The sequence below is a fragment of the Haliotis rufescens genome, unplaced genomic scaffold, assembly GCF_023055435.1.
Source record: "Haliotis rufescens isolate VD_foot unplaced genomic scaffold, xgHalRufe1.0.p SCAF_11, whole genome shotgun sequence".
Lineage (NCBI taxonomy): Eukaryota > Metazoa > Mollusca > Gastropoda > Lepetellida > Haliotidae > Haliotis > Haliotis rufescens.
In genome coordinates, this window is record NW_025963791.1 from 1,653,351 (window position 1) to 1,679,719 (window position 26,369).

Sequence of the window (26,369 nt, forward strand, 5' to 3'; positions counted from 1 at the left end):
ATCTTGGCCATAGTTTCCCTGTGACAGGTTTAATCTAGCCCATAGTTTCCCTGTAACAGGCTTAATCTAGCCCATAGTTTCCCTGTGACAGGCTTAATCTAGCCCATAGTTTCCCTGTGACAGGCTTAATCTAGCCAATAGTTTCCCTGTGACAGGTTTAATCTTAACCATACCTTCCCTATGAAGGGTTTAATCTTGGCCATAGTTTCCCTGTGAGAGGTTTAATCTTGGCCATAGTTTCCCTGTGACAGGTTTAATCTTGACCATACCTTCCCTATGACGGGTTTAATCTTGGCCATAGTTTCCCTGTGACAGGTTTAATCTAGCCCTTAGTTTCACTGTAACAGGTTTAATCTTGGCCATAGTTTCCCTGTGACAGGTTTAATCTAGCCCATAGTTTCCCTGTGACAGGTTTAATCTAGCCAATAGTTTCCCTGTGACACGCTTACCGGGTAATCTAGCCCATTGTTTCCCTGTGACAGGCTTAATCTAGCCAGTAGTTTCCCTGTGACAGGCTTAGTCTAGCCCATAGTTTCCATGTGACAGGTTTATTCTTGGCCATAGTTTCCCTGTGACAGGTTTAATCTTGGCCATAGTTTCCCTGTGACAGGTTTAATTTAGGCCATAGTTTCCCTGTGACAGGCTTACCGGGTAATCTAGCCCATAGTTTCCCCGTGACAGGTTTAATCTTGGCCATAGTTTCCCTGTGACAAGTTTAATCTTGGCCATATTTTCCCTGTGACAGGTTTAACCTTGGCCATAGTTTCCCTGTGACAGGTTTAATCTTGGCCATAGTTTCCCTGTGACAGGTTTAATCTAGCCCATAGTTTCCCTGTGACAGGCTTAATCTAGCCCATAGTTTCCCTGTGACAGGTTTAATCTAGCCCATAGTTTCCCTATGACAGGTTTAATCTAGCCAATAGTTTCCCTGTGACAGGTTTAATCTTGACCATAGTTTCCCTGTGACAGGCTTAATCTAGCCCATAGTTTCCCTGTGACAGGTTTAATCTTGGCCATACCTTCCCTATGACGGGTTTAATCTTGGCCATAGTTTCCCTGTGACAGGTTTAATCTAGCCCTTAGTTTCACTGTAACAGGTTTAATCTTGGCCATAGTTTCCCTGTGACAGGTTTAATCTAGCCCATAGTTTCCCTGTGACAGGTTTAATCTAGCCAATAGTTTCCCTGTGACACGCTTACCGGGTAATCTAGCCCATTGTTTCCCTGTGACAGGCTTAATCTAGCCAGTAGTTTCCCTGTGACAGGCTTAGTCTAGCCCATAGTTTCCATGTGACAGGTTTATTCTTGGCCATAGTTTCCCTGTGACAGGTTTAATCTTGGCCATAGTTTCCCTGTGACAGGTTTAATCTAGGCCATAGTTTCCCTGTGACAGGCTTACCGGGTAATCTAGCCCATAGTTTCCCCGTGACAGGTTTAATCTTGGCCATAGTTTCCCTGTGACAAGTTTAATCTTGGCCATATTTTCCCTGTGACAGGTTTAATCTTGGCCATAGTTTCCCTGTGACAGGTTTAATCTTGGCCATAGTTTCCCTGTGACAGGTTTAATCTAGCCCATAGTTTCCCTGTGACAGGCTTAATCTAGCCCATAGTTTCCCTGTGACAGGTTTAATCTAGCCCATAGTTTCCCTATGACAGGTTTAATCTAGCCAATAGTTTCCCTGTGACAGGTTTAATCTTGACCATAGTTTCCCTGTGACAGGCTTAATCTAGCCCATAGTTTCCCTGTGACAGGTTTAATCTTGGCCATACCTTCCCTATGACGGGTTTAATCTTGGCCATAGTTTCCCTGTGACAGGTTTAATCTAGCCCTTAGTTTCACTGTAACAGGTTTAATCTTGGCCATAGTTTCCCTGTGACAGGTTTAATCTAGCCCATAGTTTCCCTGTGACAGGTTTAATCTAGCCAATAGTTTCCCTGTGACACGCTTACCGGGTAATCTAGCCCATTGTTTCCCTGTGACAGGCTTAATCTAGCCAGTAGTTTCCCTGTGACAGGCTTAGTCTAGCCCATAGTTTCCATGTGACAGGTTTATTCTTGGCCATAGTTTCCCTGTGACAGGTTAATCTTGGCCATAGTTTCCCTGTGACAGGTTTAATCTAGGCCATAGTTTCCCTGTGACAGGCTTACCGGGTAATCTAGCCCATAGTTTCCCCGTGACAGGTTTAATCTTGGCCATAGTTTCCCTGTGACAAGTTTAATCTTGGCCATATTTTCCCTGTGACAGGTTTAACCTTGGCCATAGTTTCCCTGTGACAGGTTTAATCTTGGCCATAGTTTCCCTGTGACAGGTTTAATCTAGCCCATAGTTTCCCTGTGACAGGCTTAATCTAGCCCATAGTTTCCCTGTGACAGGTTTAATCTAGCCCATAGTTTCCCTATGACAGGTTTAATCTAGCCAATAGTTTCCCTGTGACAGGTTTAATCTTGACCATAGTTTCCCTGTGACAGGCTTAATCTAGCCCATAGTTTCCCTGTGACAGGTTTAATCTTGACCATAGTTTCCCTGTGACAGGCTTAATCTGGCCCATAGTTTCCCTGTGACAGGCTTAATCTAGCCCATAGTTTCCCTGTGACAGTCTTAAGCTAGCCCATAGTTTCCCTGTGACAGGCTTAATTTAGCCCATAGTTTCCCTAGTACAGGTTTAATCTAGCCAATAGTTTCCCTGTGACAGGTTTAATCTTGGCCATAGTTTCCCTGTGACAGGTTTAATCTAGCCCATAGTTTCCCTTCGACGGGCTTAATCTTGGCTATAGTTTCCCTGTGACATGTTTCACTTTGGCCAAAAGTAGGAAAACGTTTACTGTGGTTTTGTCTTGCTACCCTGGTAGTCCTTACTTAAGGCTGTATATGTTTATTGTGTTCTGTTCAAGAAACAAAATGTCAGAAGTAGTTTCTATGTCTTTATTCACTCAAGTTTAATGTCAGAATCTCTGTACTCTGTGGAAACTGTATTCCAGACACAATTAATTTACAGACTACATCAGAACCATGCCCCTGGATAAATAGTGAGGACTCTAACTTTCTGAGCAACTTTTCTTCTGGCGAATACACACTAGACTTGACTGTCACAGATGCTACTTCTGGGAGAACAGCAACAACATCACAGATGGTAAAACGTTTTCTTATCCCTTAAACTCTTAAGGTGAGAAGTGAGTAGTGGTTGGGCTGGTAGGATTAGAAGTAAGTCTGACTAAACTAAGGGCATGACATAGTGCTTGTTTGAATCAGGAATGTGTTGTAGAAATGTTTTAGGAATGTTTTAAGAAGTTCTGTTTGTTAAAAGTTACCATTTTATTGACTATGTCATCTTTCTATTGCCAAATCATGATTCACTTCAAGATCTTCAAAAGAATGTTTTGCTGAATGTTTATCCAGTTTGGACATGTGATGAAAGTTGGTTCTTGCTGATCCAGATCAGTGTAGTCCCTGAGGCAGTGCCGTCCTTGAGCATCAAGTGTCTCAGTTGTTCTGAATCCGGGTCCATCAACGCCTATCAACAGTTGGTACTCAGCTCACAGTGTTCCAACTGCCAAACTGATGCCAACTACACCTGGATCCTCAACGTGGATGGAAAACTCCATCCTCTGACAGATTCCCAGACACTGACAACACTCCATGGACCCAACCTCGTGATCAAACAAGGGGTGATTCCAGTGGGATCTGATTACACGGTCACTGTCAGCAAAAGCTTTAGATTAGTCAGCAGGACTGGATCCAGCAGTTTGAAGCTCCATGGTAACAAGCCCCCGTCTGGAGGGACCTGCACGGTAATGCCAACAACTGTCCAGACCCTTGCGAACAAGGTGAAGGTCAGTTGCTCGGGCTGGTCAGACAGTGACAACACAGCACAGCTCTTCTACAAGGTGATTGCCAAAGGAACCAGCAGCATGGAAACGTATCAGGTGTGCTACGGCGTCAACAGGGATCTGACTTTTTACCTGGCATCTTTCCCCGGGTCGGACAAAGTGACCTTGGAGGTGCAGGTCATTGACAATGAGGGGGCTTATACATCCACAACGGCAGGGTAACTATGGTTATATTACCGATTATGGCACAGATATCCGTGAAATTGTTTTCAGTAATTCACATTATGGCATTGTGGTCTTGTTCATAGCAGGAAGCCACCCATAGCAACCTGATATCATGTAGTTAAAGATGACGTTATCCATTGTTTTCAACATCACAGTAGTTTTTATATTGATATTGTTCTAACAATAGATTGACTGACGTCACCACATGTGATCAAGATATGTACATTGTTTTATCAGTGGTGATATTGAAGGCTGCTCACAGGATTCCAATCTGGTTGTGGCAGCCATTTTGAAAATCTAAATTTAACCCCTTACCCAGCTATTTATTCATATATTTATGAAAGATATTACCTTGAATTTGGAGATTACTTGATTCTGATTAGTTAGAGATATCAAATGACAAAAACCTTTTGCTAAAACAACTGATTTGACAAACACATCACTGTGGAAGTTAATGTTGGAAGAAAAGTACATCTTTCTCAGTTATTGTCAGTATGCATTTTAGAATAATTAAAAAACTTATTGAATGCCCCATGTAGCATGGTTAAGTGTAGAAATAACCTAGATCTACATTGAAAACATAGTATTGTTATCTCCAAATGGTTATTTCATGAGAGTGCTGTATATCATATTTATTCCTTTGTTTTGTACCATAACTGGAATGGTCCTGGTAGTGTCAGTGTCATTGTGATGGAGAACTGGAGTTCTGAGATTAGTATCATTTTAGTTTTAGGACAGATACAAATACCTCACCTCACCCCCTTAGTCTGTCTCCAAGACCCTAGAGAATAAATTAGAAAGGGAGTCCAGCTCAAGTCTAGAATGATTGGTCAAGTCTAGATTGCCTAAGCTCAAGGCATTGTTCTGGTCTCCATTTGGATTATATGTTTTTTATTTTGTTGATGTATATTTTTAAATGAGGTAACTTTATTCTGGGACTAAATGTAGGTCTACTCACCCCTCAGTGCCCATATCTCTCTGCAGCAGCGTCACTGTGAGGACCCCGGCCAACATGACCGACTACATTTTTGAGCAGGCTCAGTCAGCACTGCCAGCCCTGATCAAACAAAACAAGCCATCACTGTTGCTGCCATACATCATAGCCCTGAGTCAGGAGCTGAACCACGAATCTGACGTCATGCCTAGCATCTTGTCCAAGGAGAAGCGAGCCACCGTCCGGGATGCCATCACCATGACCTTGATGACCATCCCGGTGACAATCCTGGAGGACGTGCAGCAGGTGGCCTATCTGCTCCAGCTGCTGACGGTGAGTGACGCCCAGTGGCAATGCTGGTTGTTCAGTAGCAGGCAGTGAGTTTAAGCATCAAGGTTATGGTTCCCCTGTTTGTGTTAAGGAAAGAATAGGTGGTTGCAGTTAGTGAACACTGCAATGGGGATCAGTTGATCAGACTCTGACTTGTCAGATTGTGTGTCATGGTATCCTGTTGGCTTGGGACATTGATCTACTATCAACTACAAAATTGCTTTACTTACAAGCTGCCTTCATATGGCTGGTGCATTGCTGACTGAGACAAACACATAGTGTAATCACCATCATCAGATCCTGTTGCCTTACCACATTAAACATTATCCGTCTGAACAAAACAAATCCAGTAATCTACTTCAGAACCAAAATAGTAAGTCAACCATAATACCACCACTGCTCAGCTTCTGACATCTGATTGCAAGTATTTTCCATTTATCACTTTTGATAATTGCGTTTAAGATCATGACATTTTAGGAAACAGGATTATTGTTACAGTGGAACACTTGAACTTGGGGTAATCCTTATTGGCACTGTGGTCTCATATCATGCTCCACTTGTCTCAGGGGCGGTCGGGTAGCCTAGTGGTTAAAGTGTTCGCTCGTCACGCTGAAGACCTGGGTTCGATTCCCGACATGAGTACATTGTGTGAAGCCCATTTCTGGTGTACCTTGCCGTGATATTGCTGGAATATTGCTAAAAGCAGCGGAAAACCATACTCACTCCACTTGTCTCAAGCAGTATCATACGTTTTCTGTATTCAATGTCCCCAAACTTTGATGCTTCACTATGGTATATTGAGGAAGCCAACCCCCACCCCCTTGAATCCCGAATATCATCTAACTCAAACTCAAATTTCAAAAGCATTGAGAAAAGGTTGCGATTTAAAGTTAAATTACTGAAAAATATCGAAAAAATAACATATAGAAAGGAAATGTTTCTGTACACCATTATCTATTTTTTAAAACATTGCATCTGTGTACCAAATACGAAACTATTTGCATCCCAATACCACCCTGCTGAGTGCCGAATACTATCTAAATAGATCCCAGAATCTTGTGTACCAAAAGAGGGTTTACAGTCTCTTTATTTAGAGGTGTAATATTGTATCATACTGTATACAATTTTGACATAGCAAGTGACCTTGTTGTTTAATTTACAGAAATACTTTGATGAATACCAGACGGAATCTTGTCACCTTGTGATTGTTGAATCTCTGAAGAACATTACAAATGTACTGCAAGCCAACGCTTTCCAGGGCCGGAACCAGGAGGATTTTGTGCCACATCATCTTCTAGCAACTATCTCCAATTTGATTGAGGCCGTCAATCTCGGCGTATACAACCCCGATGCTGTGTCTGGATGGGAGACGTATCCAATCCACGACTTCTACAGAAGCTTCATTAACCTGCGACCCGAGATTAGCTCCGCCTTGGAACAAGTCATGTCTTCCCACAGTCCTACCTTCACGGCCACAGATGTCAAACATAGGCGAACTGTCGTTCCAAGTGCGTTTGAGATCGCCGAACAGATCATGACCACTATTCTAATGACAACAATGTGGATGCAAGATTCAATGGTGATCAACCTTGGTGGGATTGAAGTTCATGGTCAGAGGTCAAAAGTCAAGGAAATTTGGTCTACACTTGAGCTAGAAGGGTGTGAATTTCATCTACCCCCAAATCTTTTTCAAGGAATCATTGGCGAAGAAGAAGAAATCTTCCAGATAATGTTTGTGTTGTCAAAGAACCCCTTCACATGGGGGTACATTAACAACATGACTGTCAACTCTAGAGTTCCCTCCCTTAGCTTCAAGTTCAACAATGGAAAAGCCATCCCTCTCCAAGGACTACCAGAATCAAAACACATCAATATGTTCATGTTTGAGAATGTTGTCCAGAGCAACAAAACCCAGACACTTGAGAACAGCAGCCTGTTCGACAGCATCTATTACAAGCCATTAGCCAACCTTGACTACACCACAGACACTGTCAAACGCTCCAAAGCCAAACGTGTCAACTTTGACGTCTCTAATGGAGCTGACGGAGCCTCTGGTCTCCACATCCAGGTGAGGATGGACGTTGTAGCCAACACCACTGATGAGGAGGAGGGGGTGGTTCCCCAAGGATCTCTGAAGGTGTATCTCGGGGACAACTTCCTCCCAACCAAGAGTACATACACTGACTATAAGCTGATCTCAACATCAGACATGGCTGACAAGGTCGACCATCGCAACTACACATTCTTCATAACATCAGAGTAAGTCTAAATACCTACAGGGTTAATGTTTCTGTACTTACTACTCAGTGTTTAAGTCTATTTCAGTGTCATTTGGACAGAGGGCCTGGGTCTTTGGTCCATGGAAGAAATTGACCCAATGTTTGTGAGTTAAATGGGCCCCTAGGGCTATATTTCTGACATCTGGTCCACATTTTCTGACGAAAAGGGTCAATTGACCCATCAAAACACACCACTATTGGAAGCCAAGCTGTTGTCAAATTCCCAGTAATCCATTCTTTTCGAAAACTGAAGGTAGCTCAAATGGTAGACAATATCACAGCCTTGACCTTGCACCATACACATTTGAGTTGAAGACACTTGAAGGCTGCCATGACAGAAGAAATAGTTGGTGGACTTGTGGTAACAATACCATTATAGAAAGGGTGGTTGGTTGACTTCTGGTAACAATACCATCATAGAAAGGGTGGTTGGTTGACTTGTGGTAACAATACCATCATAGAAAGGGTGGTTGGTTGACTTGTGGTAACAATACCATGGTAGAATAGTGGTTGGTTGACTTGTGGTAACAATACCATGGTAGAAGTAGTGGTTGGTTGACTTGTGGTAACAATACCATGGTAGAAGTAGTGGTTGGTTGACTTGTGGTAACAATACCATCATAGAAAGGGTGGTTGGTTGACTTGTGGTAACAATACCATGGTAGAAGTAGTGGTTGGTTGACTTGTGGTAACAATACCATCATAGAAAGGGTGGTTGGTTGACTTGTGGTAACAATACCATGGTAGAAGTAGTGGTTGGTTGACTTGTGGTAACAACACCATGGTAGAAGTAGTGGTTGGTTGACTTGTGGTAACAATACCATGGTAGAAGTAGTGGTTGGTTGACTTGTGGTAACAATACCATCATAGAAAGGGTGGTTGGTTGACTTGTGGTAACAATATCATGGTAGAAGTAGTGGTTGGTTGACTTGTGGTAACAATACCATCATAGAAAGGGTGGTTGGTTGACTTGTGGTAACAATACCATGGTAGAATAGTGGTTGGTTGACTTGTGGTAACAATACCATGGTAGAAGTAGTGGTTGGTTGACTTGTGGTAACAATACCATGGTAGAAGTAGTGGTTGGTTGACTTGTGGTAACAATACCATCATAGAAAGGGTGGTTGGTTGACTTGTGGTTACAATATCATGGTAGAAGTAGTGGTTGGTTGACTTGTGGTAACAATACCATCATAGAAAGGGTGGTTGGTTGACTTCTGGTAACAATACCATCATAGAAAGGGTGGTTGGTTGACTTGTGGTAACAATACCATGGTAGAAGTAGTGGTTGGTTGACGTGTGGTAACAATATCATGGTAGAAGTAGTGGTTGGTTGACTTGTGGTAACAATACCATGGTAGAAGTAGTGGTTGGTTGACTTCTGATAACAATATCATGGTAGAAGTAGTGGTTGGTTGACATGTGGTAACAATATCATGGTAGAAGTAGTGGTTGGTTGACTTGTGGTAACAATACCATGGTAGAAGTAGTGGTTGGTTGACTTATAACAATACCATGGTAGAAGTAGTGGTTGGTTGACTTGTGATAACAATATCATGGTAGAAGTAGTGGTTGGTTGACGTGTGGTAACAATACCATGGTAGAAGTAGTGGTTGGTTGACGTGTGGTAACAATACCATGGTAGAAGTAGTGGCTGGTTGATGTGTGGTAACAATACCATGGTAGAAGTAGAGGCTGGTTGATGTGTGGTAACAATACCATGGTAGACGTAGTGGTTGGTTGACGTGTGGTAACAATACCATGGTAGAAGTAGTGGTTGGTTGACTTGTGGTAACAATACCATGGTAGACGTAGTGGTTGGTTGACTTGTGGTAGCAATACCATGGTAGACGTAGTGGTTTGTTGACGTGTGGTAACAATAGAAGGAAAAACTTGTTTAGAAAGTAATGCATTACAGCTACATTAAGATACTTAACCAGACTTATGCTGCAGTATCTACAAACTCTGACTCTGACTCTCTCTCCCTTTCTACCAGTTCCTTCAAGAGGAAAAGACACTACACCCTCAGCGTGTACAATGAGGATGCCTACCACGACATCAACATCTCCATCGCCATCTACTTCTCCAGCTGCCAGTTCTTCAACACCGACAGCATGAACTGGGACAACAACGGCTGCCAGGTGATGGATGTGTCAATCACAACCCGTACTGCATGTCGATGCAACCATCTGACATCGTTCGGCAGCAGCATGCTCGTCCCACCCAGCGCCATAAACATCGTAGACTTGGTGGTGAGTGTTTCTTGCTTCTCTAGTTAAAGTGATATTTTTGTACTAAATATATATTTTATGTGTGTAGTGTTTGCTGGAGGCACATGACATTATTGCATGATGTCAGTCACTGCATTTTGACAGCATAATCATGTCTGCATTGTCATAAAGTTCCAGCCCATGTTTGTTGCAAACTGATAGATAATAATCCGAAGTTTTCTTAAAACCATGACTTGTTGATTTTTGTATAAAAAACATTGATTCAACACAAATTAGCCATGACAGTTAAAATCTCTGTTGTATAATAATAAAAAAGTTTAAAATGTCTTAAACTGCATAAAAAAGTTTTAAATTGAAACCTTTTTGAAAAATGGTTGTGAATGCACTTGCAACATTAACACACTGATGAGGAAAAATATTGTTAACCTCAGATTCTGCATTATAAATAAAATATATTTTTAGTCATTATAAAATGATTGCAAGTCAAATGTCCTTGCATGAGATTCAGGATGGGGATGTAGACCTTTATCAAATACATCATCATGTGGAGAAGGGTTAGGTTTATTCTTGGATGTTATCATGGTTAAACTGAATCTCGGTATTCACTTAAGCTTGAGGATGTATCAATGAAATCTATGATGAAAATATTTTCAGAATTTAGACCTGTCAACAAATCCAGTTGTGATGATTGCTATCAGTATCATCCTGTTTGTCTACTTCGTCGTCGTATTAATCTGCCGGAAGTTGGATCGTATGGATTTGCAGAGAGTGACCAGAATCCCCCTCTGTGGCAAGATGGGCCTCTATAAATATGAGGTGACCGTGGTGACTGGACGCAAAATGGGAGCAGGTGCTTGTTTACTCTGAATAAATCAATTGAATGAATGGAATGATTAGCAATAACCACTTTTCACCTAAACTCAGTGACCGGCAGGGCAGTGTATATAGAACTCATACCATTAGATTTTCTGGTACAGAATAGGTCCCCAGTACTAATTCTTCTCTCACCATTGAGATTCTGGTACAGAATAGGTCCCCAGTACTAATTATACTCTCACCATTGATATTCTGGTACAGAATAGGTCCCCAGTACTAATTCTTCTCTCACCATTGAGATTCTGGTACAGAATAGGTCCCACATACTAATTATTCTCTCACCATTGAGATTCTGGTACAGAATAGGTCCCCAGTACTAATTCTTTTCTCACCATTGAGATTCTGGTACAGAATAGGTCCCACATACTAATTATTCTCTCACCATTGATATTCTGGTACAGAATAGGTCCCCAGTACTAATTCTTCTCTCACCATTGAGATTCTGGTACAGAATAGGTCCCTAACACTCATGCTTGACTCACCATTGAGATTATCTTTTAACATAGGTCCCCCAAACCCATGCTTGTTTGACCGTGGGGGCTCCTGTGCTTAAGGATATCTGCTCATCAGTCAATCCTATAATTTCATTTGGAGACTGACATAATATTTCTCTATGCCATGTAAAGCTAGACCATTACCCATGCTGTTATTCATTGGTAAGTGGGGCCCAGACTTGATCATGTACAGGCTTCTGTGCTACTGCTGTAAAGTTGCTGAGGAAGTCCGACACTCAGGGCAAGGTGCGTTATTGTTTGGTGGTCAGTACAGATGCACAGGGCCCAATGTTCCAATACTATGTTTTCAATTTATTGTTGATGAAGTGTGCTTTTATGACTTTGAATTATTTTCAGGCACAACAGCTCACATTGGCATTAAGCTGTATGGTGAAGACGGGAAAGGGGAGATGAGACATCTGACCAAACCTGCTGCTTTCCAGCGCAACTGTACTGACAAATTTCTCATAGCCTATGACACCAGGTTAGGGGATTTGAAGAAAATCCTGATCTGGCATGACAACACAGGGCTGTCCCCCTCCTGGTACCTCAGCCATGTCATCGTGAAGGACCTCAGTGATGGCACCCTTGGTCATGGCAGGACTTATTACTTTGTAGGAAACGCATGGCTGTCAGTTGAGATGGAACCAGGACTACTGAAGAAAGAGATTCCGGCAGCCAATGAACTTGCAATTCAAACATTCTCCAATACATTCAAGATGGCGGCTTCGCACGGTTTTGCTGACAAACATCTGTGGATGTCTCTGATGGATCGCCATGACCACAGTCGCTTCACCCGTGTCCAGCGGGCATCCTGCTGTGTGACAGTCATCTTGTTCTTCATGATGGTCAACGCTATCTGGTATGGAATCATCAAGACAAGCAGTGATGCCAGAGCGGACTATTCCTTCTCCTGGGAGGAAGTGGTCATCGGCCTTGTATCCAATGTTGTTGTGTTCCCTGTGGCGATACTGCTGGTGTTCCTGTTCAAGTCAAGCAGATCAAAAGTAAGTTGAGATTGTTTTCACTGTTTGACCTCTGCTTAATAACTGACACAAGAATTTAGGATTTGACTTTGAATCTTACTTATACAGGTAATATCATTTATGATAAGGCTTTCTGTTCATCCTGCAAGGAAACAATGAATTCTGATAGAACATGATAAATAAGGTCGACTTGTCTTTGTGATGAAATTTATGTTTTAACTGTTTTGACAGAACATCTCACAGATGGACATTGAGGATACTGAGATTGAGATCCCGGATGAGGAGGAGATGGACTTCAATGACTTTGACTCCTACTACTGTGGAGAAAGCACAACTGGAGCAATACCGGTAATCATCAATGTCTGTCACAGATATACCAAACAACTTCAGTGTAAAGATCACAATTGAGCAAAATATCTTACTACTTTGAACACAAAAAGAGAAAAAGACTGTTTGCACACAAAGATAATCCATTTTTGTATGTAAGCAACGCCTAGTGACATTGACCAAGTTAACAACGTGCCGAGTTTTGCATGAACAACACCAAGCGACATTGACCGAGTTAACAACATGGTGAGTTTTGCGCGAACAACACAATGTGACATTGACTGAGTTAACAACGTGGTAAGTTTTGCATGAACAACACCCAAGTGACATTAACTGAGTTAACAACATGCCAAGTTTTGCACGAACATCACCATGTGACATTGACCAAGTTAACAACGTGGTGAGCTTTGCACGAACAACACCTTTTGACATTGACTGAGTTAACAACGTGGTGAGTTTTGCACGAACAACAAGTGACATTGACCGAGTTAACAACATGCCAAGTTTTGCACGAACAACACCTTGTGACTTTGACCGAGTTAACAACGTGGTGAGTTTTGCACGAGTGACATTGACCGAGTTAACAACATGGTGAGTTTTGCACGAACAACACCAAGTGACATTGACCGAGTTAACAACGTGGTGAGTTTTGCACGAACAACAAGACACATTGATCGAGTTAACAACGTGGTGAGTTTTGCACGAACAACAAGACACATTGATCGAGTTAACAACGTGGTGAGTTTTGCACGAACAACAAGTGACATTGATCGAGTTAACAACGTGGTGAGTTTTGCACGAACAACACCAAGTGACAAAGACAAAACATGCTGACACTGGTACTACAAACATGGTTTGTTGAAAATGAATACTCAGATAATGTCTTTGAAATGCATTCTATGTGTAGAATACAGAAACTCGTGACATTGAACTTGTAGTTTTTCTTAAGAAGAAAACACAAAACTGAAAATGATATTGCATTGAATGAACTGCTGCTTAGATAGGTGTCTAGAAACAAGTTAAAAACAAGTTTAAAAGGCTGCTGCTGTTTCTAACCTGACAAATTCTCAAGTGTGATTACTTTACTTACAACTACAACTGGTAGGGTCAAGTTTAACCCTGCACTTGGATGATTTCTTAACAAAGATAAATGTTGAGATATTTCAGGTTTTTAATATTCCAATAATTAATTAGGTGATTTCAGATGTTTCTGTTGTGTGAAAATCAGTTTGAAAATAAGGTAAAGTGTGGGTATTGTATTAATTAATTTATAAACTTTTAGTATGTTGAAAGTAGATGTTGGTTTGTTTCACTTCAAGTTATGTGTGGCAACCCTATTGGCTTATAAACAATGTAATTGATTACAAGGGTACCGGCTTGAAGCGGACACGGACTGAATTCAACATGCACGTGGCTCTCAGTGAGGAGGGGAGCATTCTGAGTGGACATGAGCCCAGTAAGCTGCCCGGTCCGGGGAAGGTGAGAAATGTACACACATCTACACACATTACAGTAGGATTGGGATTTCACAAGGCAAGTGGCAGAATTTCTGCCATTGTCATGCAAGCCTAAATTCAAATTGATAATGATCTTTATATTTACCTTAACCTTTATTTGAGTTTGCTGGTGCTTCCCAACATTCCTGGGTTTCAAATTCTCAAATCATGTTTGGTCAGTATGATCTCAACATTAGCTTGGTGAGGCAGTGAGTTCTTGGGATGAGGAGGGTGTCATTTGACAATAGGTTTTATTGTCTTCACCTGGATAGGCACAGCTAACCTTGACCTGTCAGTCATTATCTTTTTGTCTCTTGAGTCCAGACAATAACTGTCAAAGATAGGTTCCTACTTCATATTCTACAATAACTGTCAAAGATAGGTTCCTACTTCATATTCTACAATAACTGTCAAAGATAGGTTCCTACTTCATATTCTACAATAACTGTCAAAGATAGGTTCTTACTTCATATACTACAATAACTGTCAAAGATAGGTTCCTACTTCATATTCTACTCATAAGTGATTTCTACAAACTCTCTGTTGCCTCTCAATTTGACAATTTGATAATTTCTGTACAGTAAAATCCACAACAAACTTTAGCCTGTTCAAGTCACTGTACTCACTCTACAATATATATTACACTGGGAGATATCAGTTGTCAGTCAACTGTGGTAATGGTGTGTTGTTTGTCTCTCAATTGCTTTAATCCAAGAAAGCAGATATGTTCAATCAGCAACAATTAGAACTGGACAGTCCGATTGAAACTTGCTCTCATGTTCTCAATCAGAACCCATGTATTCCTTACCATACTGTGTACATGTGTCCTGTTCCCCTCCAGTCCAACATGTCCATGTTCCTACGTGCATGTATTCCTTACCATACTGTGTACATGTGTCCTGTTCCCCTCCAGTCCAACATGTCCATGTTCCTACGTGCATGTATTCCTTACCATACTGTGTACATGTGTCCTGTTCCCCTCCAGTCCCACATGTCCATGTTCCTACGTGCATGTATTCCTTACCATACTGTGTACATGTGTCCTGTTCCCCTCCAGTCCAACAGGTCCATGTTCCTACGTGCATGTATTCCTTACCATACTGTGTACATGTGTCCTGTTCCCTCCAGTCCAACATGTCCATGTTCCTTCATGCATGTATTCCTTACCATACTGTGTACATGTGTCCTGTTCCCCTCCAGTCCAACATGTCCATGTTCCTACGTGCATGTATTCCTTACCACACTGTGTACATGTGTCCTGTTCCCCTCCAGTCCAACATGTCCATGTTCCTACGTGCATGTATTCCTTACCATACTGTGTACATGTGTCCTGTTCCCCTCCAGTCCAACATGTCCATGTTCCTACGTGCATGTATTCCTTACCATACTGTGTACATGTGTCCTGTTCCCCTCCAGTCCAACATGTCCATGTTCCTACGTGCATGTATTCCTTACCATACTGTGTACATGTGTCCTGTTCCCCTCCAGTCCAACATGTCCATGTTCCTACGTGCATGTATTCCTTACCATACTGTGTACATGTGTCCTGTTCCCCTCCAGTCCAACATGTCCATGTTCCTACGTGCATGTATTCCTTACCATACTGTGTACATGTGTCCTGTTCCCCTCCAGTCCAACATGTCCATGTTCCTACGTGCATGTATTCCTTACCATACTGTGTACATGTGTCCTGTTCCCCTCCAGTCCAACATGTCCATGTTCCTACGTGCATGTATTCCTTACCATACTGTGTACATGTGTCCTGTTCCCTCCAGTCCAACATGTCCATGTTCTTACGTGCATGTATTCCTTACCATACTGTGTACATGTGTCCTGTTCCCCTCCAGTCCAACATGTCCATGTTCCTACGTGCATGTATTCCTTACCACACTGTGTACATGTGTCCTGTTCCCCTCCAGTCCAACATGTCCATGTTCCTACGTGCATGTATTCCTTACCACACTGTGTACATGTGTCCTGTTCCCCTCCAGTCCAACATGTCCATGTTCCTACGTGCATGTATTCCTTACCACACTGTGTACATGTGTCCTGTTCCCCTCCAGTCCAACATGTCCATGTTCCTACGTGCATGTATTCCTTACCATACTGTGTACATGTGTCATGTCACTCTCCAGTCCAACATGTCCATGTTCCTACGTGCATGTATTCCTTACCATACTGTGTACATGTGTCCTGTTCCCTCCAGTCCAACATGTCCATGTTCCTTCATGCATGTATTCCTTACCACACTGTGTACATGTGTCCTGTTCCCCTCCAGTCCAACATGTCCATGTTCCTACGTGCATGTATTCCTTACCATACTGTGTACATGTGTCCTGTTCCCCTCCAGTCCAACATGTCCATGTTCCTACGTGCATGTATTCCTTACCACACTGTGTACATGTGTCCTGTTTCCCTCCAGTCCAACATGTCCATGTTCCTACGTGCATGTATTCCTTACCATACTGTGTACATGTGTCCTGTTCCCCTCCAGTCCAACATGTCCACGTTCCTACGTGCATGTATTCCTTACCATACTGTGTACATGTGTCCTGTTCCCCTCCAGTCCAACATGTCCACGTTCCTACGTGCATGTATTCCTTACCACACTGTGTACATGTGTCCTGTTCCCCTCCAGTCCAACATGTCCATGTTCCTACGTGCATGTATTCCTTACCATACTGTGTACATGTGTCCTGTTCCCCTCCAGTCCAACATGTCCATGTTCCTACGTGCATGTATTCCTTACCATACTGTGTACATGTGTCCTGTTCCCCTCCAGTCCAACATGTCCATGTTCCTACGTGCATGTATTCCTTACCATACTGTGTACATGTGTCCTGTTCCCTCCAGTCCAACATGTCCATGTTCTTACGTGCATGTATTCCTTACCATACTGTGTACATGTGTCCTGTTCCCCTCCAGTCCAACATGTCCATGTTCCTACGTGCATGTATTCCTTACCACACTGTGTACATGTGTCCTGTTCCCCTCCAGTCCAACATGTCCATGTTCCTACGTGCATGTATTCCTTACCACACTGTGTACATGTGTCCTGTTCCCCTCCAGTCCAACATGTCCATGTTCCTACGTGCATGTATTCCTTACCACACTGTGTACATGTGTCCTGTTCCCCTCCAGTCTAACATGTCCATGTTCCTACGTGCATGTATTCCTTACCATACTGTGTACATGTGTCCTGTTCCCTCCAGTCCAACATGTCCATGTTCCTACGTGCATGTATTCCTTACCATACTGTGTACATGTGTCCTGTTCCCTCCAGTCCAACATGTCCATGTTCCTTCATGCATGTATTCCTTACCACACTGTGTACATGTGTCCTGTTCCCCTCCAGTCCAACATGTCCATGTTCCTACGTGCATGTATTCCTTACCATACTGTGTACATGTGTCCTGTTCCCTCCAGTCCAACATGTCCATGTTCCTTCATGCATGTATTCCTTACCACACTGTGTACATGTGTCCTGTTCCCCTCCAGTCCAACATGTCCATGTTCCTACGTGCATGTATTCCTTACCATACTGTGTACATGTGTCCTGTTCCCCTCCAGTCCAACATGTCCATGTTCCTACGTGCATGTATTCCTTACCATACTGTGTACATGTGTCCTGTTCCCCTCCAGTCCAACATGTCCATGTTCCTACGTGCATGTATTCCTTACCATACTGTGTACATGTGTCCTGTTCCCCTCCAGTCCAACATGTCCATGTTCCTACGTGCATGTATTCCTTACCATACTGTGTACATGTGTCCTGTTCCCCTCCAGTCCAACATGTCCATGTTCCTACGTGCATGTATTCCTTACCATACTGTGTACATGTGTCCTGTTCCCTCCAGTCCAACATGTCCATGTTCCTACGTGCATGTATTCCTTACCATACTGTGTACATGTGTCCTGTTTCCCTCCAGTCCAACATGTCCATGTTCCTACGTGCATGTATTCCTTACCATACTGTGTACATGTGTCCTGTTCCCCTCCAGTCCAACATGTCCACGTTCCTACGTGCATGTATTCCTTACCACACTGTGTACATGTGTCCTGTTCCCCTCCAGTCCAACATGTCCATGTTCCTACGTGCATGTATTCCTTACCATACTGTGTACATGTGTCCTGTTCCCCTCCAGTCCAACATGTCCATGTTCCTACGTGCATGTATTCCTTACCATACTGTGTACATGTGTCCTGTTCCCCTCCAGTCCAACATGTCCATGTTCCTACGTGCATGTATTCCTTACCATACTGTGTACATGTGTCCTGTTCCCGTCCAGTCCAACATGTCCATGTTCCTACGTGCATGTATTCCTTACCATACTGTGTACATGTGTCCTGTTCCCCTCCAGTCCAACATGTCCATGTTCCTACGTGCATGTATTCCTTACCACACTGTGTACATGTGTCCTGTTTCCCTCCAGTCCAACATGTCCATGTTCCTACGTGCATGTATTCCTTACCATACTGTGTACATGTGTCCTGTTCCCCTCCAGTCCAACATGTCCACGTTCCTACGTGCATGTATTCCTTACCACACTGTGTACATGTGTCCTGTTCCCCTCCAGTCCAACATGTCCATGTTCCTACGTGCATGTATTCCTTACCATACTGTGTACATGTGTCCTGTTCCCCTCCAGTCCAACATGTCCATGTTCCTACGTGCATGTATTCCTTACCATACTGTGTACATGTGTCCTGTTCCCCTCCAGTCCAACATGTCCATGTTCCTACGTGCATGTATTCCTTACCATACTGTGTACATGTGTCCTGTTCCCTCCAGTCCAACATGTCCATGTTCTTACGTGCATGTATTGCTTACCATACTGTGTACATGTGTCCTGTTCCCCTCCAGTCCAACATGTCCATGTTCCTACGTGCATGTATTCCTTACCACACTGTGTACATGTGTCCTGTTCCCCTCCAGTCCAACATGTCCATGTTCCTACGTGCATGTATTCCTTACCACACTGTGTACATGTGTCCTGTTCCCCTCCAGTCCAACATGTCCATGTTCCTACGTGCATGTATTCCTTACCACACTGTGTACATGTGTCCTGTTCCCCTCCAGTCTAACATGTCCATGTTCCTACGTGCATGTATTCCTTACCATACTGTGTACATGTGTCCTGTTCCCTCCAGTCCAACATGTCCATGTTCCTACGTGCATGTATTCCTTACCATACTGTGTACATGTGTCCTGTTCCCTCCAGTCCAACATGTCCATGTTCCTTCATGCATGTATTCCTTACCACACTGTGTACATGTGTCCTGTTCCCCTCCAGTCCAACATGTCCATGTTCCTACGTGCATGTATTCCTTACCATACTGTGTACATGTGTCCTGTTCCCTCCAGTCCAACATGTCCATGTTCCTTCATGCATGTATTCCTTACCACACTGTGTACATGTGTCCTGTTCCCCTCCAGTCCAACATGTCCATGTTCCTACGTGCATGTATTCCTTACCATACTGTGTACATGTGTCCTGTTCCCCTCCAGTCCAACATGTCCATGTTCCTACGTGCATGTATTCCTTACCATACTGTGTACATGTGTCCTGTTCCCCTCCAGTCCAACATGTCCATGTTCCTACGTGCATGTATTCCTTACCATACTGTGTACATGTGTCCTGTTCCCCTCCAGTCCAACATGTCCATGTTCCTACGTGCATGTATTCCTTACCATACTGTGTACATGTGTCCTGTTCCCCTCCAGTCCAACATGTCCATGTTCCTACGTGCATGTATTCCTTACCATACTGTGTACATGTGTCCTGTTCCCTCCAGTCCAACATGTCCATGTTCCTACGTGCATGTATTCCTTACCATACTGTGTACATGTGTCCTGTTTCCCTCCAGTCCAACATGTCCATGTTCCTACGTGCATGTATTCCTTACCATACTGTGTACATGTGTCCTGTTCCCCTCCAGTCCAACATGTCCACGTTCCTACGTGCATGTATTCCTTACCACACTGTGTACATGTGTCCTGTTCCCCTCCAGTCCAACATGTCCATGTTCCTACGTGCATGTATTCCTTACCATACTGTGTACATGTGTCCTGTTCCCCTCCAGTCCAACATGTCCATGTTCCTACGTGCATGTATTCCTTACCATACTGTGTACATGTGTCCTGTTCCCCTCCAGTCCAACATGTCCATGTTCCTACGTGCATGTATTCCTTACCATACTGTGTACATGTGTCCTGTTCCCGTCCAGTCCAACATGTCCATGTTCCTACGTGCATGTATTCCTTACCATACTGTGTACATGTGTCCTGTTCCCCTCCAGTCCAACATGTCCATGTTCCTACGTGCATGTATTCCTTACCATACTGTGTACATGTGTCCTGTTCCCCTCCAGTCCAACATGTCCATGTTCCTACGTGCATGTATTCCTTACCATACTGTGTACATGTGTCCTGTTCCCTTCCAGTCCAACATGTCCATGTTCCTACGTGCATGTATTCCTTACCATACGGGGTACATGTGTCCTGTTTCCCTCCAGTCCAACATGTCCATGTTCCTACGTGCATGTATTCCTTACCATACTGAGTACATGTGTCCTGTTCCCCTCCAGTCCAACATGTCCATGTTCCTACGTGCATGTATTCCTTACCATACTGAGTACATGTGTCCTGTTACTCTCCAGTCCCACATGTCCATGTTCCTACGTGCATGTATTCCTTACCACACTGTGTACATGTGTCCTGTTCCCCTCCAGTCCCACATGTCCATGTTCCTACGTGCATGTATTCCTTACCATACGGTGTACATGTGTCCTGTTCCCCTCCAGTCCAACATGTCCATGTTCCTACGTGCATGTATTCCTTACCATACTGTGTACATGTGTCCTGTTCCCCTCCAGTCCCACATGTCCATGTTCCTACGTGCATGTATTCCTTACCATACTGTGTACATGTGTCATGTCACTCTCCAGTCCAACATGTCCACGTTCCTACGTGCATGTATTCCTTACCATACTGTGTACATGTGTCCTGTTTCCCTCCAGTCCAACATGTCCATTTCCCGGATGTGGGACCCCCTCAACATCCTCAACTGGGCAGCAGACAAGACGCCATCCTGGAAGGAGGACCGGGCATCAACAGCAGGGACAACACGGGGAGAAGTCAAAAAGACAACATCAGCTACTGCATCCACTTCAAGTAGGGGAAAACCAAAGTCAGCCAAGGTTGGTCTGCATCACATCTGTCTTCATTAATGACACAAGTTTCTTGGGTAACATAAATCAGTGTTACAGTGGTTTTAGAAATCGTTTTTGTTTTTAAAAAAAGCTACATGGAATGTGAACTTCACACATTGTATGTGGGGTGTCTTGCTGAAGCGCACGTTCTGAAGGGCCATGAAATCCAAAGGTCTAACATGTAAAGCCATGTCACCAAACAACGTCAGCTCTTTAAGGAAGTCCCCTGGCAGTTTTCAGTGTACTTAACTAAGAAAAGGATTTCTAAGATCTTTGTAATTTAATCTAACTGTCCAAATAACGAAAGAAGTTGGTTAGTGTGCATGTTATTGCAGATTGTGTGCAGATGTAAACTACCACACCAAATTCACACGTTACTGTGGAGACATAAAGAGCAATAACTCACAGGTTTTGTATGGTATCACGCTATATATTGGACTTTCGACGTTATTGCTTCATATGTGCTGTAGACTAACTTAAAATTTGTTCGAGTTGTTCAGAGAACACAGAACCATACCAGCAGACATCTCTGCCATGCCTGTTGGCGATATGGCCTCCGCCTTATGCTGTATAATGTCCTAAGCCCTACACTCCTACACCCCCCTCTGTGCTCCTCCATCTTGCAGTCGGCGCCCCAGGACAGTGACGAGGAGTTCATCAAGGAGCTGGACCAACTGCACGAGGATCTCACTCAGGAGGAGGCCCACAAGAAGAAGAAGAGGGCCAAGATGGCCACGACAAAGAAAGGGTAAGAAAACTGATGTCATCATCACTACCCAGTCATACTTCTTGTCACTAGTTGAAGGAAACTTTGACAAATATGTTTTAAACAGAACAAGATCTTCAAAAAAAAGGTTAAAGGGAAACTTCTCTACCCACACTGACATACTTTCCCCCATTAGGAAGAGGATATAGGCTTGGGCTGTTCTCTACCCACACTGACATACTTTCCCCCATTAGGAAGAGGATATAGATGTGGACTGTTCTCTACCCACACTGACATACTTTCCCCCATTAGGAAGAGGATATAGGCTTGGGCTGTTCTCTACCCACACTGACATACTTTCCCCCATTAGGAAGAGGATATAGATGTGGACTGTTCTCTACCCACACTGACATACTTTCCCCCATTAGGAAGAGGATATAGGCTTGGGTTGTTCTCTACCCACACTGACATACTTTCCCCAATTAGGAAGAGGATATAGATGTGGACTGTTCTCTACCCACACTGACATACTTTCCCCCATTAGGAAGAGGATATAGGCTTGGGTTGTTCTCTACCCACACTGACATACTTTCCCCCATTAGGAAGAGGATATAGATGTGGACTGTTCTCTACCCACACTGACATACTTTCCCCCATTAGGAAGAGGATATAGATTTGGGCTGTTCTCTACCCACACTGACATACTTTCCCCCATTAGGAAGAGGATATAGATGTGGACTGTTCTCTACCCACACTGACATACTTTCCCCCATTAGGAAGAGGATATAGGCTTGGGTTGTTCTCTACCCACACTGACATACTTTCCCCCATTAGGAAGAGGATATAGATGTGGACTGTTCTCTACCCACACTGACATACTTTCCTCCATTAGGAAGAGGATTAAGGCTTGGGTTGTTCTCTACCCACACTGACATACTTTCCCCCATTAGCAAGAGGATATAGATTTGGGCTGTTCTCTACCCACACTGACATACTTTACCCCATTAGGAAGAGGATATAGATGTGGACTGTTCTCTACCCACACTGACATACTTTCCCCCATTAGGAAGAGGATATAGGCTTGGGCTGTTCTCTACCCACACTGACATACTTTCCCCCATTAGGAAGAGGATATAGATTTGGACTGTTCTCTACCCACACTGACATACTTTCCCCCATTAGGAAGAGGATATAGGCTTGGGTTGTTCTCTACCCACACTGACATACTTTCCCCCATTAGGAAGAGGATATAGGCTTGGGCTGTTCTCTACCCACACTGACATACTTTCCCCCATTAGGAAGAGGATATAGATTTGGGCTGTTCTCTACCCACACTGACATACTTTCCCCCTTTAGGAAGAGGATATAGGCTTGGGTTGTTCTCTACCCACATTGACATACTTTCCCCCATTAGGAAGAGGATATAGATTTGGGCTGTTCTCTACCCACACTGACATACTTTCCCCCATTAGGAAGAGGATATAGATGTGGACTGTTCTCTACCCACACTGACATACTTTCCCCCATTAGGAAGAGGATATAGGCTTGGGTTGTTCTCTACCCACACTGACATACTTTCCCCCATTAGGAAGAGGATATAGGCTTGGGCTGTTCTCTACCCACACTGACATACTTTCCCCCATTAGGAAGAGGATATAGGCTTGGGCTGTTCTCTACCCACACTGACATACTTTCCCCCATTAGAAAGGGGATATAGATTTGGGCTGTTCTCTACCCACACTGACATACTTTCCCCCATTAGGAAGAGGATATAGGCTTGGGCTGTTCTCTACCCACACTGACATACTTTCCCCCATTAGGAAGAGGATATAGGCTTGGGCTGTTCTCTACCCACACTGACATACTTTCCCCCATTAGGAAGAGGATATAGATTTGGGCTGTTCTCTACCCACACTGACATACTTTCCCCAATTAGGAAGAGGATATAGGCTTGGGCTGTTCTCTACCCACACTGACATACTTTCCCCCATTAGGAAGAGGATATAGGCTTGGGTTGTTCTCTACCCACACTGACATACTTTCCCCCATTAGGAAGAGGATATAGATTTGGGCTGTTCTCTACCCACACTGACATACTTTCCCCCATTAGGAAGAGGATATAGATTTGGGCTGTTCTCTACCCACACTGACATACTTTCCTCCATTAGGAAGAGGATATAGATTTGGGCTGTTCTCTACCCACACTGACATACTTTCCCCCATTAGGAAGAGGATATAGATTTGGGCTGTTCTCTACCCACACTGACATACTTTCCCCCATTAGGAAGAGGATATAGATTTGGGCTGTTCTCTACCCACACTGACATACTTTCCCCAATTAGGAAGAGGATATAGGCTTGGGCTGTTCTCTACCCACACTGACATACTTTCCCCCATTAGGAAGAGGATATAGATGTGGACTGTTCTCTACCCACACTGACATACTTTCCCCCATTAGGAAGAGGATATAGATTTGGGCTGTTCTCTACCCACACTGACATACTTTCCCCCATTAGGAAGAGGATATAGATTTGGGCTGTTCTCTACCCACACTGACATACTTTCCCCCATTAGGAAGAGGATATAGGCTTGGGCTGTTCTCTACCAACACTGACATACTTTCCCCGATTAGGAAGAGGATATAGATTTGGGCTGTTCTCTGCCCACACTGACATACTTTCCCCCATTAGGAAGAGGATATAGGCTTGGGCTGTTCTCTACCCACACTGACATACTTTCCCCCATTAGGAAGAGGATATAGATTTGGGCTGTTCTCTACCCACACTGACATACTTTCCCCCATTAGGAAGAGGATATAGGCTTGGGTTGTTCTCTACCCACACTGACATACTTTCCCCCATTAGGAAGAGGATATAGATGTGGACTGTTCTCTACCCACACTGACATACTTTCCCCCATTAGGAAGAGGATATAGGCTTGGGTTGTTCTCTACCCACACTGACATACTTTCCCCCATAAGGAGGAGGATATAGGCTTGGGCTGTTCTCTACCCACACTGACATACTTTCCCCCATTAGGAAGAGGATATAGATTTGGGCTGTTCTCTACCCACACTGACATACTTTCCCCCATTAGGGAGAGGATATAGATGTGGACTGTTCTCTACCCACACTGACATACTTTCCCCCATTAGGAAGAGGATATAGGCTTGGGCTGTTCTCTACCCACACTGACATACTTTCCCCCATTAGGAAGAGGATATAGGCTTGGGCTGTTCTCTACCCACACTGACATACTTTCCCCCATTAGGAAGAGGATATAGATTTGGGCTGTTCTCTACCCACACTGACATACTTTCCCCCATTAGGAAGAGGATATAGGCTTGGGCTGTTCTCTACCCACACTGACATACTTTCCCCGATTAGGAAGAGGATATAGATTTGGGCTGTTCTCTACCCACACTGACATACTTTCCCCCATTAGGAAGAGGATATAGATGTGGACTGTTCTCTACCCACACTGACATACTTTCCCCCATTAGGAAGAGGATATAGGCTTGGGCTGTTCTCTACCCACACTGACATACTTTCCCCCATTAGGAAGAGGATATAGTCTTGGGCTGTTCTCTACCCACACTGACATACTTTCCCCCATTAGGAAGAGGATATAGATTTGGACTGTTCTCTACCCACACTGACATACTTTCCCCCATTAGGAAGAGGATATAGATTTGGGCTGTTCTCTACCCACACTGACATACTTTCCCCCATTAGGAAGAGGATATAGGCTTGTGCTGTTCTCTACCCACACTGACATACTTTCCCCCATTAGGAAGAGGATATAGATTTGGGCTGTTCTCTACCCACACTGACATACTTTCCCCCATTAGGAAGAGGATATAGTCTTGGGCTGTTCTCTACCCACACTGACATACTTTCCCCGATTAGGAAGAGGATAAAGGCTTGGGCTGTTCTCTACCCACACTGACATACTTTCCCCCATTAGGAAGAGGATATAGATTTGGGCTGTTCTCTACCCACACTGACATACTTTCCCCCATTAGGAAGAGGATATAGATTTGGGTTGTTCTCTACCCACACTGACATACTTTCCCCCATTAGGAAGAGGATATAGGCTTGGGCTATTCTCTACCCACACTGACATACTTTCCCCCATTAGGAAGAGGATATAGATTTGGGCTGTTCTCTACCCACACTGACATACTTTCCCCCATTAGGAAGAGGATATAGGCTTGGGCTGTTCTCTACCCAAACTGACATACTTTCCCCCATTAGGAAGAGGATATAGATTTGGGCTGTTCTCTACCCACACTGACATACTTTCCCCCATTAGGAAGAGGATATAGGCTTGGGTTGTTCTCTACCCACACTAACATACTTTCCCCCATTAGGAAGAGGATATAGATGTGGACTGTTCTCTACCCACACTGACATACTTTCCCCCATTAGGAAGAGGATATAGGCT

The 26,369-nt window shown here is 43.7% G+C and overlaps 1 protein-coding gene across 3 annotated transcripts in view; it reads left to right on the plus strand.

Annotated features, from left to right (window-relative positions):
• The window catches only part of LOC124144572 (polycystin-1-like), a 105,353-nt gene that overhangs the window by 48,302 nt on the left and 30,682 nt on the right, over positions 1 to 26,369 (plus strand). For all 3 annotated transcript variants that reach the window (XM_046514051.2, XM_046514052.2, XM_046514053.2), the window contains 11 exons: positions 2,996 to 3,130; positions 3,435 to 4,045; positions 5,037 to 5,319; positions 6,479 to 7,575; positions 9,592 to 9,847; positions 10,481 to 10,676; positions 11,554 to 12,203; positions 12,414 to 12,530; positions 13,878 to 13,988; positions 21,026 to 21,205; positions 21,844 to 21,965. In XM_046514051.2, coding sequence (XP_046370007.2) covers positions 2,996 to 3,130; positions 3,435 to 4,045; positions 5,037 to 5,319; positions 6,479 to 7,575; positions 9,592 to 9,847; positions 10,481 to 10,676; positions 11,554 to 12,203; positions 12,414 to 12,530; positions 13,878 to 13,988; positions 21,026 to 21,205; positions 21,844 to 21,965 — 3,758 coding nt within the window. The remainder of the gene's footprint in view (positions 1 to 2,995; positions 3,131 to 3,434; positions 4,046 to 5,036; positions 5,320 to 6,478; positions 7,576 to 9,591; positions 9,848 to 10,480; positions 10,677 to 11,553; positions 12,204 to 12,413; positions 12,531 to 13,877; positions 13,989 to 21,025; positions 21,206 to 21,843; positions 21,966 to 26,369) is intronic.